The 14420-nt window shown below is 37.6% G+C and overlaps 1 protein-coding gene across 4 annotated transcripts in view; it reads left to right on the forward strand.

Moving 5' to 3' along the window:
• Positions 1-14420, forward strand: part of HIRA (histone cell cycle regulator) — a 39858-nt gene that overhangs the window by 12268 nt on the left and 13170 nt on the right. For all 4 annotated transcript variants that reach the window (XM_075041574.1, XM_075041572.1, XM_075041575.1 and 1 more), the window contains exons 5-15: positions 137-231; positions 1084-1179; positions 2504-2664; positions 3569-3736; positions 4263-4376; positions 6121-6191; positions 9801-9906; positions 10498-10725; positions 11527-11612; positions 12071-12265; positions 13659-13829. In XM_075041574.1, coding sequence (XP_074897675.1) covers positions 137-231; positions 1084-1179; positions 2504-2664; positions 3569-3736; positions 4263-4376; positions 6121-6191; positions 9801-9906; positions 10498-10725; positions 11527-11612; positions 12071-12265; positions 13659-13829 — 1491 coding nt within the window. The remainder of the gene's footprint in view (positions 1-136; positions 232-1083; positions 1180-2503; positions 2665-3568; positions 3737-4262; positions 4377-6120; positions 6192-9800; positions 9907-10497; positions 10726-11526; positions 11613-12070; positions 12266-13658; positions 13830-14420) is intronic.

A 14420-nucleotide genomic window follows, 5' to 3' on the forward strand; every position in this document is an offset into this window, starting at 1 on the left:
AAAAATTCAGTTTTCATTGCAGAAGTAACTGACTATAAAGGTGTACTATGCAGCTGATTTTTTTTTTTTTTTTTTTTGAAAGAAGGCTTGAAGAACTTGAGGTGGTTCTGTTGGTAACTGTTTCTGTTTTAATTAGGTACATTGGACCTAGCACTGTGTTTGGTTCCAGTAGCAAACTTACTAATGTTGAGCAGTGGAGGTGTGTATCGATTCTCAGAAGCCATTCAGGGGGTAAGTTAAAAGGTGCCGAATGAAGATAATTTGCATGTATTTTGAAAAAAAAATTGTTTTTCAGGGTCACATTTTCTTGCTCAAAACAGATATATATTTGATGGCAATTGAGAAATACTTTTAAGAGCAACAATGAAAACCTTAAAGAAAATGTGATTTTTAATCAAATGCTGATTTTCATACAAGTAACTTCCAGCAACTATGTAGTAGAAAAATTAGCAACTAAGAAACTTATATTTTGCTATTTGCTGGCTTAAAAATGAATCCGAATAAAGGAAGCTAAACTGTATTTTTATTTAAATAAATGTTCACACTTGCAGTGAATAATGTCCTCATTGGCAAAAGCGAAAATTTTTGTAAATCAAAGAATACTAATGTTTATTTAGAAAAAATAACTGAAGAGCAATGTGAAAGATGAATAAAATAGATAATTTGAAATGCAATTTGCACCTGCTGACTTGAGCTATGATTAAAATCAAGATTGAAATCACTTTGATCACTCCACCTGTGTTGGAGTAAAACGAGTGCATTGCAATAGCTGCTGTTGCTTTTTCATTCAAAACAAGACAAAGTACTTTATACAGGCATTAGTACTTCCTATAATCACTAAACATTGCATTCTTTGCCTTGGAGGTTTTTGTTTTGTTTTGTTTTTTGTTCCCCATTGAACATTTTAAGTTGGAGACTCTTACTCCCACTGGGTCTTGCTATGTTCTTTCTTGCCTTCCACTCTAGTAAGATGATAATAATTTCTTGGTGATAGGAAAAATGTGCCACGCAAGTTCTTTTTAAAAAGATTTTTGGATTCTCTGATTGCCATCAACATCTTAAATGGAAACTTTTTTTAAACAGATGTCATGGATGTAGCGTGGTCTCCACATGATGCCTGGCTGGCATCCTGTAGTGTGGATAACACTGTTGTCATCTGGAATGCTGTCAAATTTCCAGGTGAGAATTCTTACATTTCAGATGTGCGAGTATGTAAAGCTTTGTGGCAAACTCTTCCCTCCATGGGTGTATTTCACTGACTGTGAAAATCTCTCTATGAAAATGGGTTGTCTGTCTTTTGAGATGACACGCTTGCAATCTGGTGAGTCAGTCCTTCCAAGTTTGGATGGCAGTGAGCAGTGGATTCCACTCTGCTGTAGACAACATCTACATTCAGGTTGTGCTGCTGGTTTTACATGAATGTTATTATTACGTGTATTTTCTTTTTCCCCTTCTCTGCAAAATCCCAAATAGAACTTCAGCTTGATATTACATCTATACATACATATATTTTTTACCTGTTGCCTTTGTATGTACAGGACTTTCCATTCATTTGCCTTGGCGGGGCGGGGGGGGGGCGGCATTATTTTACCCCATTTTAAATGCTGTTGCTTAATAAGCAGTGTGACTTTACATGATGAAGGGGAGGAAGGAAGGACTAGGGGAGCCTGATGGCAGCAGAAGTTCTCAAGTCTTACATTTGATGGCCATTTTCCTTCTTCCATTGCTGCAGTGCTGGCAATTCACGCAGTGCCGAGGCCTCTTGTTTCTCAAGGACCATGGTGCCAGGTGCAGCCGGTGCGCTGGACAGCTTTAGCTGACCTGTGAGGGTCTGTGGCAGTTAGGGAGCATGTGCCTTTATTTGGCTGCTTCTCACCACACAACTTGATGCAGGCTAAAACTCCCAATGTGTGGTGCCTAGTCACTACCACTTATTTTAGGGTTGTTTACAATCCTGATATTAGAGGATTTAGGCTTTCAAGCTAGCTGTGTAGCCTGTGCAGTACTTACTCTCAGCCTCTTCTCTCACAGTCTGAAAAGCAAGAGATTGACTGAAAGTAGGTTACCAGGTCTGCCAGGCTTGTGTGTCTGTTCAGTCACAGCTTTGACGTAGTTCACGTTGGTGCACAAAGCTGAATTTGTTGTGATAATCTTTGGGTGCAGAAGAAAGGGTGAATGTTTAACTGAAGTTCCAGTTAAACTGCTGCTTTCCATAGCTTGAAAGTGCTATTCTGAAGTGCCTGGGCTCTGCTGGTCTTCCTGCTCTGATCTGTTTCTTATAAAGTTCTGCACCCCTTATTCTGGCCAGAGTTCTCTTTACCACTTTTTTATATCATTCTTAGCTTAAGTACAGGTTCCAGTTTGGTCGATAGGTTGTTGTTTGTACTTTAAAGGAAGTTATATTTAATGTGCTGTTTCAAAAAGATCTTGTAAATCTCCTCAACACTCTGTCCTATAAGAGATATCAGTAGCTACTCTGTATTCTCAATTTTTACGTGCACAGAAATTCTTGCCACTTTGAAGGGGCATTCTGGCTTGGTGAAAGGACTGACCTGGGATCCTGTTGGGAAATATATTGCCTCTCAGGCTGATGATCGAAGTTTGAAGGTGTGGCGGACCATGGACTGGCAGTTGGAAACCAGCATCACAAAACCCTTTGATGAGGTACTTCAGAATGTGTGACTATTCAAAATGAATTCCTGTAGAATGAACAAAAATTATAAGAATAACTCTGATTCTGCACAAATATTAGTTAATTTAACAGTGCTGAATCAAAGGAAACTATCAGATGGCAGGTTCAAAAGGGGAAAAAAAGAAGAGCTACTTTCTCACACAACACCTGATTAAATTGAGATTTTCATTGCCATTGGATATTGTGGATGCCAAAGGTTTACATGGGTTATGTAAACAATTAAGTAAATTCCTGGAAATGGAGAGGTTATTCCAAGGAAGTATTGACACTAATTACATTGTTCTGACATTCTTCCCTATACATCTTCTATTGGCCGCTATCAGAAACAAGATAAGTACTTAGGAGGGATCTTTGGTCTGGCATCATAGGGCTGTTATGTGATGACTTTGGTCAAGAGATCAAATTTCTGGGGACAGAAGCTGGTGCTTAGTGAGTGGAGTGTATTGCACTGATCTTATGGTATTGTGCTTAGTGCAATTACTCTTTGTAGTAGACTGTAAATGCCTAAATTCATGTGTGAGCTGGTGTTGCAAGCTGAAGTCTCAGTATTGTTATAGGTATGCTGCAGTCCTGTCACTAAGACTGTGATGAATACTGAGTGTACAGTATCCAAAAAGACTTAAATTTTGTTTCCTTTAAAACAGTTCTCTGGGCTCCTTTTTCCCCCTTTTGGTAGGGCTTCATAAGTTACACTAGATCACCTGTATAAATGTGGCTGAAGTGCTGAGAATTATATGTAATGTCATTCTTTTATATGCACAAAAAACTTACTTTGTAGTCATATTCCCTAAATCTAAAGTTTAAATAGTTTGTATTAAAAATCCTGTGTTCACCAAACACTTCTAAAGCTCTAGTATGTTGGGTTTTTCTTGTCAGTGTGGAGGGACAACTCATGTGTTGCGTCTTAGCTGGTCACCTGATGGTCACTATCTTGTTTCTGCTCATGCCATGAATAATTCTGGACCTACGGCTCAGATCATTGAGAGAGATGGATGGAAAACCAACATGGATTTTGTAGGGCATCGGAAGGCAGTTACAGTAGTGGTGAGTGAGTGATAGTAATTTATGCCTGAAGTAAAACTTCTAATATGTGCTTTTTGGTAATTTTATGCATAAATGGGACGAGGTAAAGGTAGGTGTCAAGATTAGTAAAGGAAACGCATGGTGGTGATTAAAAGATGTCAACTTCACATGTTGGAAGCAATCAGCTTGCTCTTGTGAGAAAAGAACTGGACGTAGATGAACAAGATAAGGGAAAATACAGGAGCATGTTAGGAATGCCAAACACTAGCTTTGTTAGCTGTTTAGTGACTTGATTAAAGTGACTAGGTTTCTAGTGGGTTCCTGATCACTAATAAAATTAAAAGTATTTGCTATTCCTGTTGAGGCATTCAGAAAGCCCCTTCAGAAAGCATATGTGGCTTTTGTCAGTGCTCTTATAGTCTGGTTAGGGACTTTGTTTCTATTAAATGTTTCTTTTTCACTCCTAAGTGGGAAACTTGCTTTTAAAGCAGATCTCCTACTAAAATGTAATTACTGTAATAAAATTTGGGGCATCTCATTTGTTCAGAAATTCAATCCAAAAATCTTCAAGAAGAAACAAAAGAATGGGAGCTCCACCAAGTCAAGTTGTCCCTACTGCTGTTGTGCTGTTGGTAGTAAGGATCGATCTCTCTCTGTCTGGGTAAGTAGGTTTTTTTGCTACCTTTGAACTAATGTGGTTATTTGGATAACTTGGGGGTTTAGCACAAAGGTCACATGTACAGCATTAGGTCTTATATTTAGTTTAATGTTTAGTTTTTTTCCTCATTGTTGTTACAGGATTAGCTGGGGGGAAGGAAGTGGATTGGTATTAGTTCATTTCTCTAAAGCCAAGAGCAGCTAGAAGCCAGTGGCAGAGTATGTTGCTCTGGTAAGGTGGAGGAACCGTTAAAGGAAATAATGTGTTACCACAGTTAACAAACAATTCAGCCCTCTTTTCTTCCTATGTCTTTTACTTGCTCTCCATGTGAGTGTCTTAAGAAAATGACTTTACTCTTTTTCCATGTTTAGCCCACCTATCCATTAATCACTCTTAGAGTCCAGCTTTGTTAGTCTTGCTTTTATGGGTATGAGGAGAATGTAGCAGGCACAGGATAGCTGTTTCTGAGCATATATACTACTCATCTTTCTGCTTTGTTCTGGCTTCAATCCCTGGCTTCTGTCTTTGCTATGGAAAGGAATGTGGAAGTGAATGAGCTTTTTAAGTATACTTTCAAGTTTTCAGTATCTAGTTTGGGTTTTACTTTGAAATCTACACTAAAATTTTTACTCTGGCTAAGAGAAGAGTAGCTATTCTCACATTTTTAAATGCAAGTCGGGTTGTTTGGCAACTGCAAAGGACAAGGAATAAATCTAACTGGTTTGTAAAGCTTTGTGATGAGAACATGTGCCAGAACACACCAATTGCTGACTGCAATCTACTATTTATAGATTCCAGTGTGGTATTTATCCATCAATCGCTAAATGCATAACACTAAATCTGTTTCTGGCAATGCTACCAGTGCACACCCATATCAAAGTATCACTCTCAGTATGTTTTACTTTCTATTTATACTGTGATTTCATTTAGGGTGCCTGTTGAGGTTATACTAGGTATTATAGAGATGCAAAGTTATAGGCAGTCTTTGCCTTGAAGAGCTTAATAGACATCTATACAACACAGACCTATGGAAACATAAAAGAAATAAAGATGACTGCTACACTACATCTGTGAACCTATGAGCATGTACATCCTAGACCACGTTGACTTCTCCTGCTTTATCTCAATTGTACTGTATACTATAGATATTAAGTCCATTGATTTAACATTAAAGAGCTTAGAATGTCTGATTTGGAACAGGTTAGTGAGAATTTTCATATTCAATTCTTTATTACTAAGCTGATTTATAAGTGTAGAGGAATCCTCTTTAAGAAGAATTCTGTGTCAAGTTCTCTTTGCTCTTGATAGGCTTCACCTAGACAGGTAGTTTGAGTGAGGGCGTGGAAACCTAATCTGTTTTGCATCTCCCCCTTGCGCTGGCAGTTTGCAACATCCTTATCTCAGTAAAGCTTAGAATAGAAGCTGTCTTTAGCATCTGCAGAATTACGTTTTGAGTAGTGGAGAGTATTCTGTGACAGCGATGTAAAGGCAAAGTTGGTTAAGAAATTCAGTCTGTGTTTCTGAAAGCAGGGGAGGGTTGAATGTCAGCTATTCTTCCCCAAAGCTTTTCTGTGCCAGTAGTGGAATGGGTAACCAGATGTTTCAGATATACCACCAGGCATACAGCTGTATCCTGGCCAGATCTTTTTTGGTGAATATTGATAGACTCTGGGAGACTGTTGATGTGGCAATATCTGTGGTAGCGTAGAACTTCTAAATTTCTGAGTGTTCTTTCTTCTGTTTTAAGCTCACGTGTCTGAAACGACCTTTAGTTGTCATACATGAGCTGTTTGACAAGTCTATCATGGACATCTCCTGGTAAGTTGATTTCTGCTGTTTGTTACAAAAGTCAAAGTGTTGCTATCAACTTTAGGTATACACATTAACTGGAAATTCCTTTAAACCGTACAGATTGTAGCTGTTGGAACACAAGTAATTGGTTCCTGAAGGTTTTGGTTCTGCTGCAACTTCTTTGGTAGTAACATTAGCAACTAGCATGTGGTCACTTAAGGTTGTGTAACATTAAAACTGAATAAAACCTAATGTATTTAGAATGATGCAGTAAAATACCTGTGGAATGAGTTCCTACTTGTTACGATTCTCTGAAATTTTTTCATAGACTATGTATTTTATAACATGACGTGGTGGACTTGGTGAGTTTTATGTGCATTACGTCTATGACAAGTTATTGCATTGTACAGCTATGACATTCAGGCGAACCTTCTAGGCCAATCATTCCTTCATGCCTAAAGACACAATATACCAAAAGAAAAAGTCCTTCTTCTTTTTTTAAAATGTTTTATACATACACTGTCATGGTTTAACCCCAGCCAGCAACTAAGCACCACGCAGCTGCTCACTCACTCCCCCCCGACACAGTGGAATGGGGGAGAAAATTGGGAAAAGAAGTAAAACTCGTGGGTTGAGATAAGAATTGTTTAATAGAACAGAAAAGAAGAAACTAATAATGATGATGATAACACTAGTAAAATGACAACAGTAATAATAAAAGGATTGGAATGTACAAATGATGCACAGTGCAATTGCTCACCACTTGCCGATCGACACCCAGTTAGTCCCTCAGCAGCGATTCCCCCATTCCCCCAGTTTATATACTGGGCATGACATCACATGGTATGGAATACCCCTTTGTCCAGTTTGGGTCAGCTGCCCTGGCTGTGTCCCCTCCCAACTTCTTGTGCCCCTCCAGCTTTCTCACTGGCTGGGCATGAGAAGCTGAAAAATCCTTGACTTTAGACTAAACATTACTTAGCAACAACTGAAAACATCAGTGTGTTATCAACATTCTTCTCATACCTAGCTCAAAAACATAGCACTATACCAGCTACTAGGAAGACAATTAACTTTATTCCAGCTGAAACCAGGACATACACTCATTTATACACACATATGCACTACTCACTCATCATTTGAATTGCCTGAAGGATTTTCATGTATAAAAAAAAAAAAATATAAATGCAATAGCTTTTGGTTTTAGTAAAAATGTAGTTATACTGTGTTGTTGCAGCACCATATGAAGGGTGTAAAATGCTCTGTGTTGAAGAGTCGCAGAGGCTAATCATGTAGCAAGTCTGAGAGAATGGATAGTGAACCTACTACACCCAACCACACTCCATCCACCCAACCACAGGACATAGTAGAGAACATAGTAGAAGGGCAAGTGCTGAGCTTTTCCAAGAGACTGCAGGACATATCTAGTGATTTGGGTTGGGTTGAACAACCCACTTTCCCAGCAGTCTGCTGTCCCAAATCTTGTTTTCCTCTTTCTGCACGCAGTTAGTGGTACTCTTTCCTCTCCTGCTTTCTTCCTAAGGCCTGTCATAAAAATGCAGAAGTTAGTAGTTCTTTATTCACTGCAAGACTTGCATAATAGGGAGAAATAACCACAAGATCACTCAGTAAATGGTATTAAAAAAAATACTCTGCACCTATGCATCAGGTGATTTACAGAGTTAAGGGTTCTGTACAGGAAAAGACTAATATTTTTTTCATGATATGCATACAGCTGATTACATAGGTTGTCTTAATTCTAGCACTTCCTAACTTTTTAAAATTCTACCTTAATAGCTGTAACAGTCTTGGTGGTTTTATGGTGTAAATTTTAAAGCTTACAGTTTTATAATTTCCTGTTTTCTGTGTGCCATGTGGATTTTGCCATGAAGCTCAGTGAAGCATGATAAAAAGTTTTCAAAACCAAAACATTTTTCTTTCATTAATAGACTGAGGCTAGAAAGCCAATAAATGGAATATTTCATGAGAAGTGCTGCTATTGTTGTCGTACAATAGCTTTGAATAGTTTTGTTTTCCTGTAGTGTGTTTTATTTCTCCATCTGCAGTTTTCACATTTTTCATGGCATAAAGTCATTGGGAGTAATAGCTGGTTAACATTTTCCAATTTCTGAGGAAATGGTTTTGTGGGATATTTGAGAGACAAAGGATCATCAGGAAGCTTGTTATTTTATATCCTGTTTACAAATTGAAATGTATGGCTAAATGTCAATAATATGGAATGTTCCCAGAAACATGCTCCATTCTGAAAACAGACTTGAGTAAATTCAGAGAAATCTGATACTATTATATTGTTATAGCTGTCTCATTTCTATTTTAGAGTTTTAGACTTGGATGCATCATCATAATATCTGAACATGATTATGTTTTCATGGGATAATTGCTCGGACCCAGAGGTCAATAGGGGCTCAGCAATTTTGTCTGCCAAGCAAGCAGAAAGCTCTCAACAAGACTTTATAATTTTCTAACTTGGAGTAGTGTTGGTTAATGTAGTTACACTGTGCTGAGGTTAACTTCTCTGGACATGATGCTATCAGGACACCAGCCACCATGAAAAAAGACATTTTACACCTATAGCCATGATGCATGTAATACATTAAGTCTTGCTGGACTAATTTGGATAGGACTTCAGAGTTCTGCCTGCTTCCCTTTCCTCTTCTGTTCTCTGTAACAAGTCATCTGTAAACCACTATGTTGCTGTCTCTGTGAGCTCTATAATTGGAAGTTACTGGGTTAGCAGTCAAAACTCATCAAATATTATTTTTTCAAATGTGCAATAATAGCTTATATATGGGAGGTTATCATTCCATTAAGACTAGAATGTATAGCTTCTCCTCTTTCTCTTCTACCAAGAAAACCTTTTGAGACCTGCAGAAGGGGGTTACAATATATCCCCACATACAAGAACATGTGCAGTTTGCTTCAAAACCCAAATAACAAACAACAACAAAATCAAACATATGTTCTTGCCTAGTACAGAGATTTTTGGACTGCTCAGATGCACAGCTTGCTTTATTGCTGTTGCTTCAGGTGATGATAAAGAGGCATTACCCAACATAGTTCTTCTCTATTAAGAGTCTCATCCCTTCTCCTTCCTATCTTGTTTATTTGGACTGTAAGGTCTTTATAGGAATGGACTGTCACTTGTTTCCCATGCATGATGAAGCTTCATCTTCCATGGCCCCCAAAAAGCAGTTAATAGGTCCTTAAAAGCGTATCAATTGCTTATCTGCTGAAAGTCCCTTTCTTCACCCAGTTCTGTTAGCACACAGATTTTGTACATCTTTTGAAGCAAATACATTTATAATTTTCTCTCATTGTTTATTGTGAACACTATTCTGTTTTACCCCTACAGAAAGGTTTTCATGGTGTTGACCATGCTATGGGCAGGTGTATTGTTTTAATGCCACCTTCCTGTGTGCAGTCTCCAAAGGAATATCGGCACATGGACTCCTGCTGTCCATCACCCTGTCTCCTTACTGTCCCACTTCTTAGGTTCCATCAAGAGTTGCTGTGATAATAATCTTATGCTAAGATTTTTATTGAGCAATTTATTGTATTGCCCCTTTGCATCAATGAAAGAGATTGAAAACAAAGATGGGCCTTTGTTTTCGTCAGGACCCTTAATGGACTCGGTATCCTGGTGTGTTCCATGGATGGATCAGTGGCGTTTTTGGACTTTTCCCAGGATGAACTTGGAGATCCACTCAGCGAGGAGGAAAAGGTACAGTAAGCACTCAGAGAATCTGTGATCACATTTAAGGGATGTGTTGATTCAATTAAAATATTGGACTGTTTGTAGACTTATGTAGTGACTGATTTCCATATTACAGAAAAATGGGTTCTTGTCTACTTTACAAACCATTAAAAAAGAGTAGTCAAGAAATGAGTTTGTGAAATTAGTTTCTATTCTGGAAGAAAGTCTATTTGGAAAACATCCACTTGCTTACACATCATTATACATTTGAAGTAATTATTTGGCCAAGGAAACAAGGAGTGGGTGCGTCAAAACACTTTAAAATTACTCTTTGACTTGCATATATGCAAGTCTTTTTAAACTGATTGCTGTTGGCTGTTTTTAATTCTCATTGCTATTAGCAACTAAAGCTTTGAATTCCAATTATTTTATGTATTGATTTAGTGCTAGCTGAAAATATAAAGAAAGAAAAAAAACTGTAGTGTATAAATGATACAGAGGGCATTTGCATTTTATGGATTCCATTAGATTCGTGTGATTCCATTACATTATAATTAGTGATGTCATGTTAGCAGTTGTAGCCAGTCTTTTTGTGTGATACATTTTTAACGCCCACAGAGCAACATTCATCAGTCCACCTATGGTAAAAGCCTAGCTATAATGACTGAGGCTCAGTTGTCTACGACCATTATTGAGAATCCAGAGATGCTCAAGTATCAACAGAGACAGCAACAGCAGCAGGTGGAGCAGAAGAATGCGTCAATTAGGGAAGCATCTGGGACTGCGACAGCAGCTCCCAAAGTGGCAAGCATGGTTAATGGGGAGAGTTTGGAGGACATTAGAAAGGTAGGTGTTCTTGGATAGTCACTTTATAGTGTCAAGTTCTAAGCTGATAAATATGAAACTGCTTATGATAAAACCAATTTCTGCTTCCTTATTTGTGTTGAATGGCACCTTTCAACCCATGAATGGTCCAGTTGATATTACTGGGACTTGTTGAAAAGTTAAAATGCTTTTAAGCAGAAGTAAGACTATGTGGAAAAAGGCTTGTGGATATTTCTATGATGGGTGCTAAATTCTTGGTGTGCAGAAGGGAAACTAAAGGTAGCTAATAACAGCCAAACTGTAGAACTGTGCTTCAGTTTCCCAATGAAGGCAGTTGAAAGCATTATTTAATTCTCTCCTAAACATAGAACACAACTTTTAATGAAGGATTCATTGCGCACAGATGAGAATGTTTCAGACTTGACTCTGTAATGTGGAGAGCGGATTACATTCTCCACAGATGCCTTTTTCTACAGATGGATAGATCCAGAATTGCAAATGTGTGTGCTTAAATTAAAAAGAATGTTCAGAATCAGAATTCTATTGTACTTTGTACTGTATGAACTTCTACTTAAAAAACACCTACTATTGGTCAAAAAAAGTTGTGATATTAAAATACACTCGTGTTAATAAAAATGTAGATTGATTCTGTTATGCAATAACAGCATGGTTCAAAGGCAATACGGAAAAAATATTTAACAACAGATTTTTAATTGAGGAACATCTTTCATCTAATACACTTATTCTTGTCAGCTGGAAAAAAAAAAAGAAAAAAGCTTTTCCTATTTATCAGAAATTATGATGAAATATATTTCCCAACAGAATCTCTTAAAAAAACAAGTTGAAACACGAACAGCAGATGGTCGGAGAAGGATCACGCCTCTCTGCATAGCTCAGCTGGACACTGGGTACGTTTGGAAGTTGTCTTTAAAATCCTTCTTTACCTTTTTATCTTTCTTTTTTTTTTTTTCTGATACAAACTCAGAATTCTGACTTATTTTAATCTTATGGCATCTTAAAGCACTTGCTGGAAATACCTTGCGTCTACTTATGGAATATAGTTTCAACCTGTGTTCTCTTAGCTATAAGATCTCAATTCTAATAGATAAGGCTAATTCTTATTATCTACCATTATAGATGAGTGATGTATATCTGCAGGTTCATATCTACATTAATACTGACTTTAGTGTCCTTTGTATATGAGAAATTACTCTGGAAAGTTAGGTGTTGGTGGTTTTTTTAGGTTGTATATGAGTATCCATGTGCGGAAAAGGGAAGAATGGAATAAATAGTTTAGTTAAAGTTATTCTTTTTCAATTATTTTTAAAGTGTTTTTGAGAAATATATTTGTTGTGTTTTTGCTTAGGGATTTTTCTACAGCATTTTTCAATAGCATCCCAATATCTGGATCACTATCTGGCTCAATGATGTCTTCTCAAAGTAACCAGCAGCTCATGTCATTAGATTCTAATGCAGCAAATTCCCTTAATACTTCAAAGCCTTCTGTAGAGCCAACAGCAGCCAGTATAAAACCAACAGATGATGCAGCCAATAAAGATGGGTCAGTATTTGCAGTTTTGTTTTTCGCTTACATGACTGTTAAGTTTTTGATTCTTGTTTACAGTTCTGTAATCAAGCAATTATTAAAGTAGGGTCCTTAGGGCAAAACTTCAAGAATCTAACATTCCTGAAAACATCAAGATTTTGTTAGTATTTAGTTACTTTAAATATGAATAAATCCATATGCATAGTTCTGGAAGTGAACTTCAATGCACTGAGGTACGCAGTTGATTGCTAATGCTCTAACAAATTGGCTTGCTTATAGATTACTGGGTTGCTATTAGTAAATAATAGAAGGTTTTCCAGCAGTGGAAGTAATGAAGCTTGTTTTCTTTCAAATTCTGTCCTGTGTCCTGTAGATCTCCTCACTTCAAACATGGTCATACTTCTACCCTGTATAACAACCCCATCAGAGCACAGTGACATTGATGTGTCAATGAGCACATATGCTGATTGGCCAGTGTGTCTTTCAAATTATGGAACAACTAAATTTTACTTTTTCCTCAGTGGTAACACTGACTTGGTGGCTTCTCCTCAATGTGTTTTTATAGCATTTGTAAGAGCACAATGTCATTGGAACCTCTACCACTCCATCAAATTTAGTTGAAATTGGCCACAGATTAAAAAATGAGGGGGTAGACTATGAAAAATGATTGACAGATCAAACTGTTAAGTCTCCTTTTCTTTGGAAATTGGACTTCTAACAGCTTTTTAGTACAAACATCAGTTATTTAGAGCTGTTCTTTCTTTCAGTTCATTCTCTGAATGAATTGAAAAATCTCTGAAGTAAACAGCTATCCAAATAACAGATCCCTGGAATGCTTTAGTGTGGGGAAAACACATTCCTTTGCCTTAGAGTTATGCTTGGAAAGGCCTAATAATTAGCTTGGATTCTTCAACAGCAAAATCAAAACCTGGCATGATTTTTTTCAGCCCAAATTGTTGGATTGATAAACAGTGGAATATAATCTTGTAATGGAGAATATTTGGTAACCTGAACAAGGGTTAAAACCAGGAACCCCAGTCATCATTTAAAATAGTGATCCTTTCCCTTTGGGTACGTAAGTACCAGCTGAAAGTATAATTTCATTCCTGAATTAAACATACATAATCAATGAATTAGGGTCTTTTAATCTAGATACATCTATGCAGCCACATGAAGCTCTTAGCTCTGAGATGTATCATAAACAGCTTTTGAGAGTAGGCAAAGCTTGCAAGATACTGATGCATGAAAGGGGAAAAAGCATATCATAATTCATATATGTACTTGAGTGAAAGGTTTTCAATATGCTTTCTAGCCAGTATAATGAATGCTAGCTAGTTGTTATGAGCAATGCAGGTTACCAATACTAAATTTCTTTCAATCCTTGTTTTCCTGTCTGTTTTACTGACAGTGTAAATGCTACCTCTGCCTCAACTGCTCCTCCTGCATCATCTTCCTCTGTGTTGACAACTCCATCCAAGATTGAACCTATGAAAGCATTTGATTCCAGATTTACAGAACGATCCAAAGCCACCTCAGGGACTGCTGTTGTAACAAATACAAATCAGACTGTTGTGGACAGGTAAGACATAGCCTGGAGCGGAGGTGGGGTGGAAAAGTAATGTAGGGAGTTAAAATGCTGATTCTCTGTGGTGTGGATGCCATGGTGCTGGCACTCTAGAAATTGTCTTGGGTCTCTTCCACAATTGGAAGGAAGGGGAGAGCTGCAAATAGCTAGATTATTTGCTGGCATTATCCCTTTGTGCCTTTGTCTCTGGCATTTGGGATCAAGCAGACTCTTCAAAGTATTCTGAGTTAAAACTATTGTTTCAAGAGGCTGTGCGTGCATGTGCCCCCTGTGTGGCTGCATGCATCTGTGCTCCTTGGAAGACAAAAATAGCCAGCCTGCATCTCTGTACAAGAGTGAGACTTACTTCAAGATAAATTACCATACTTGTCTGCAGACGGCCTATCATCATAATAGCTGCAGTTGTATTTCAGTTTTATGCCTTGAAGGCACGCAGAGAAGACGCTTTGATTTTAAGGGTTTTTGGCTCTGGATCCACATGATTAAAAAAAGAAGAAAGCCTTTGGGTTTGTGACATAGCGTGTTATGGCATAAGTATTGCTGCTTCACCAAAACAAACAATAAAAAAAATAGCAGTCTTGAGAA

This window comes from Buteo buteo, chromosome 11 (assembly GCF_964188355.1).
Source record: "Buteo buteo chromosome 11, bButBut1.hap1.1, whole genome shotgun sequence".
NCBI classification, from domain to species: Eukaryota; Metazoa; Chordata; class Aves; order Accipitriformes; family Accipitridae; genus Buteo; species Buteo buteo.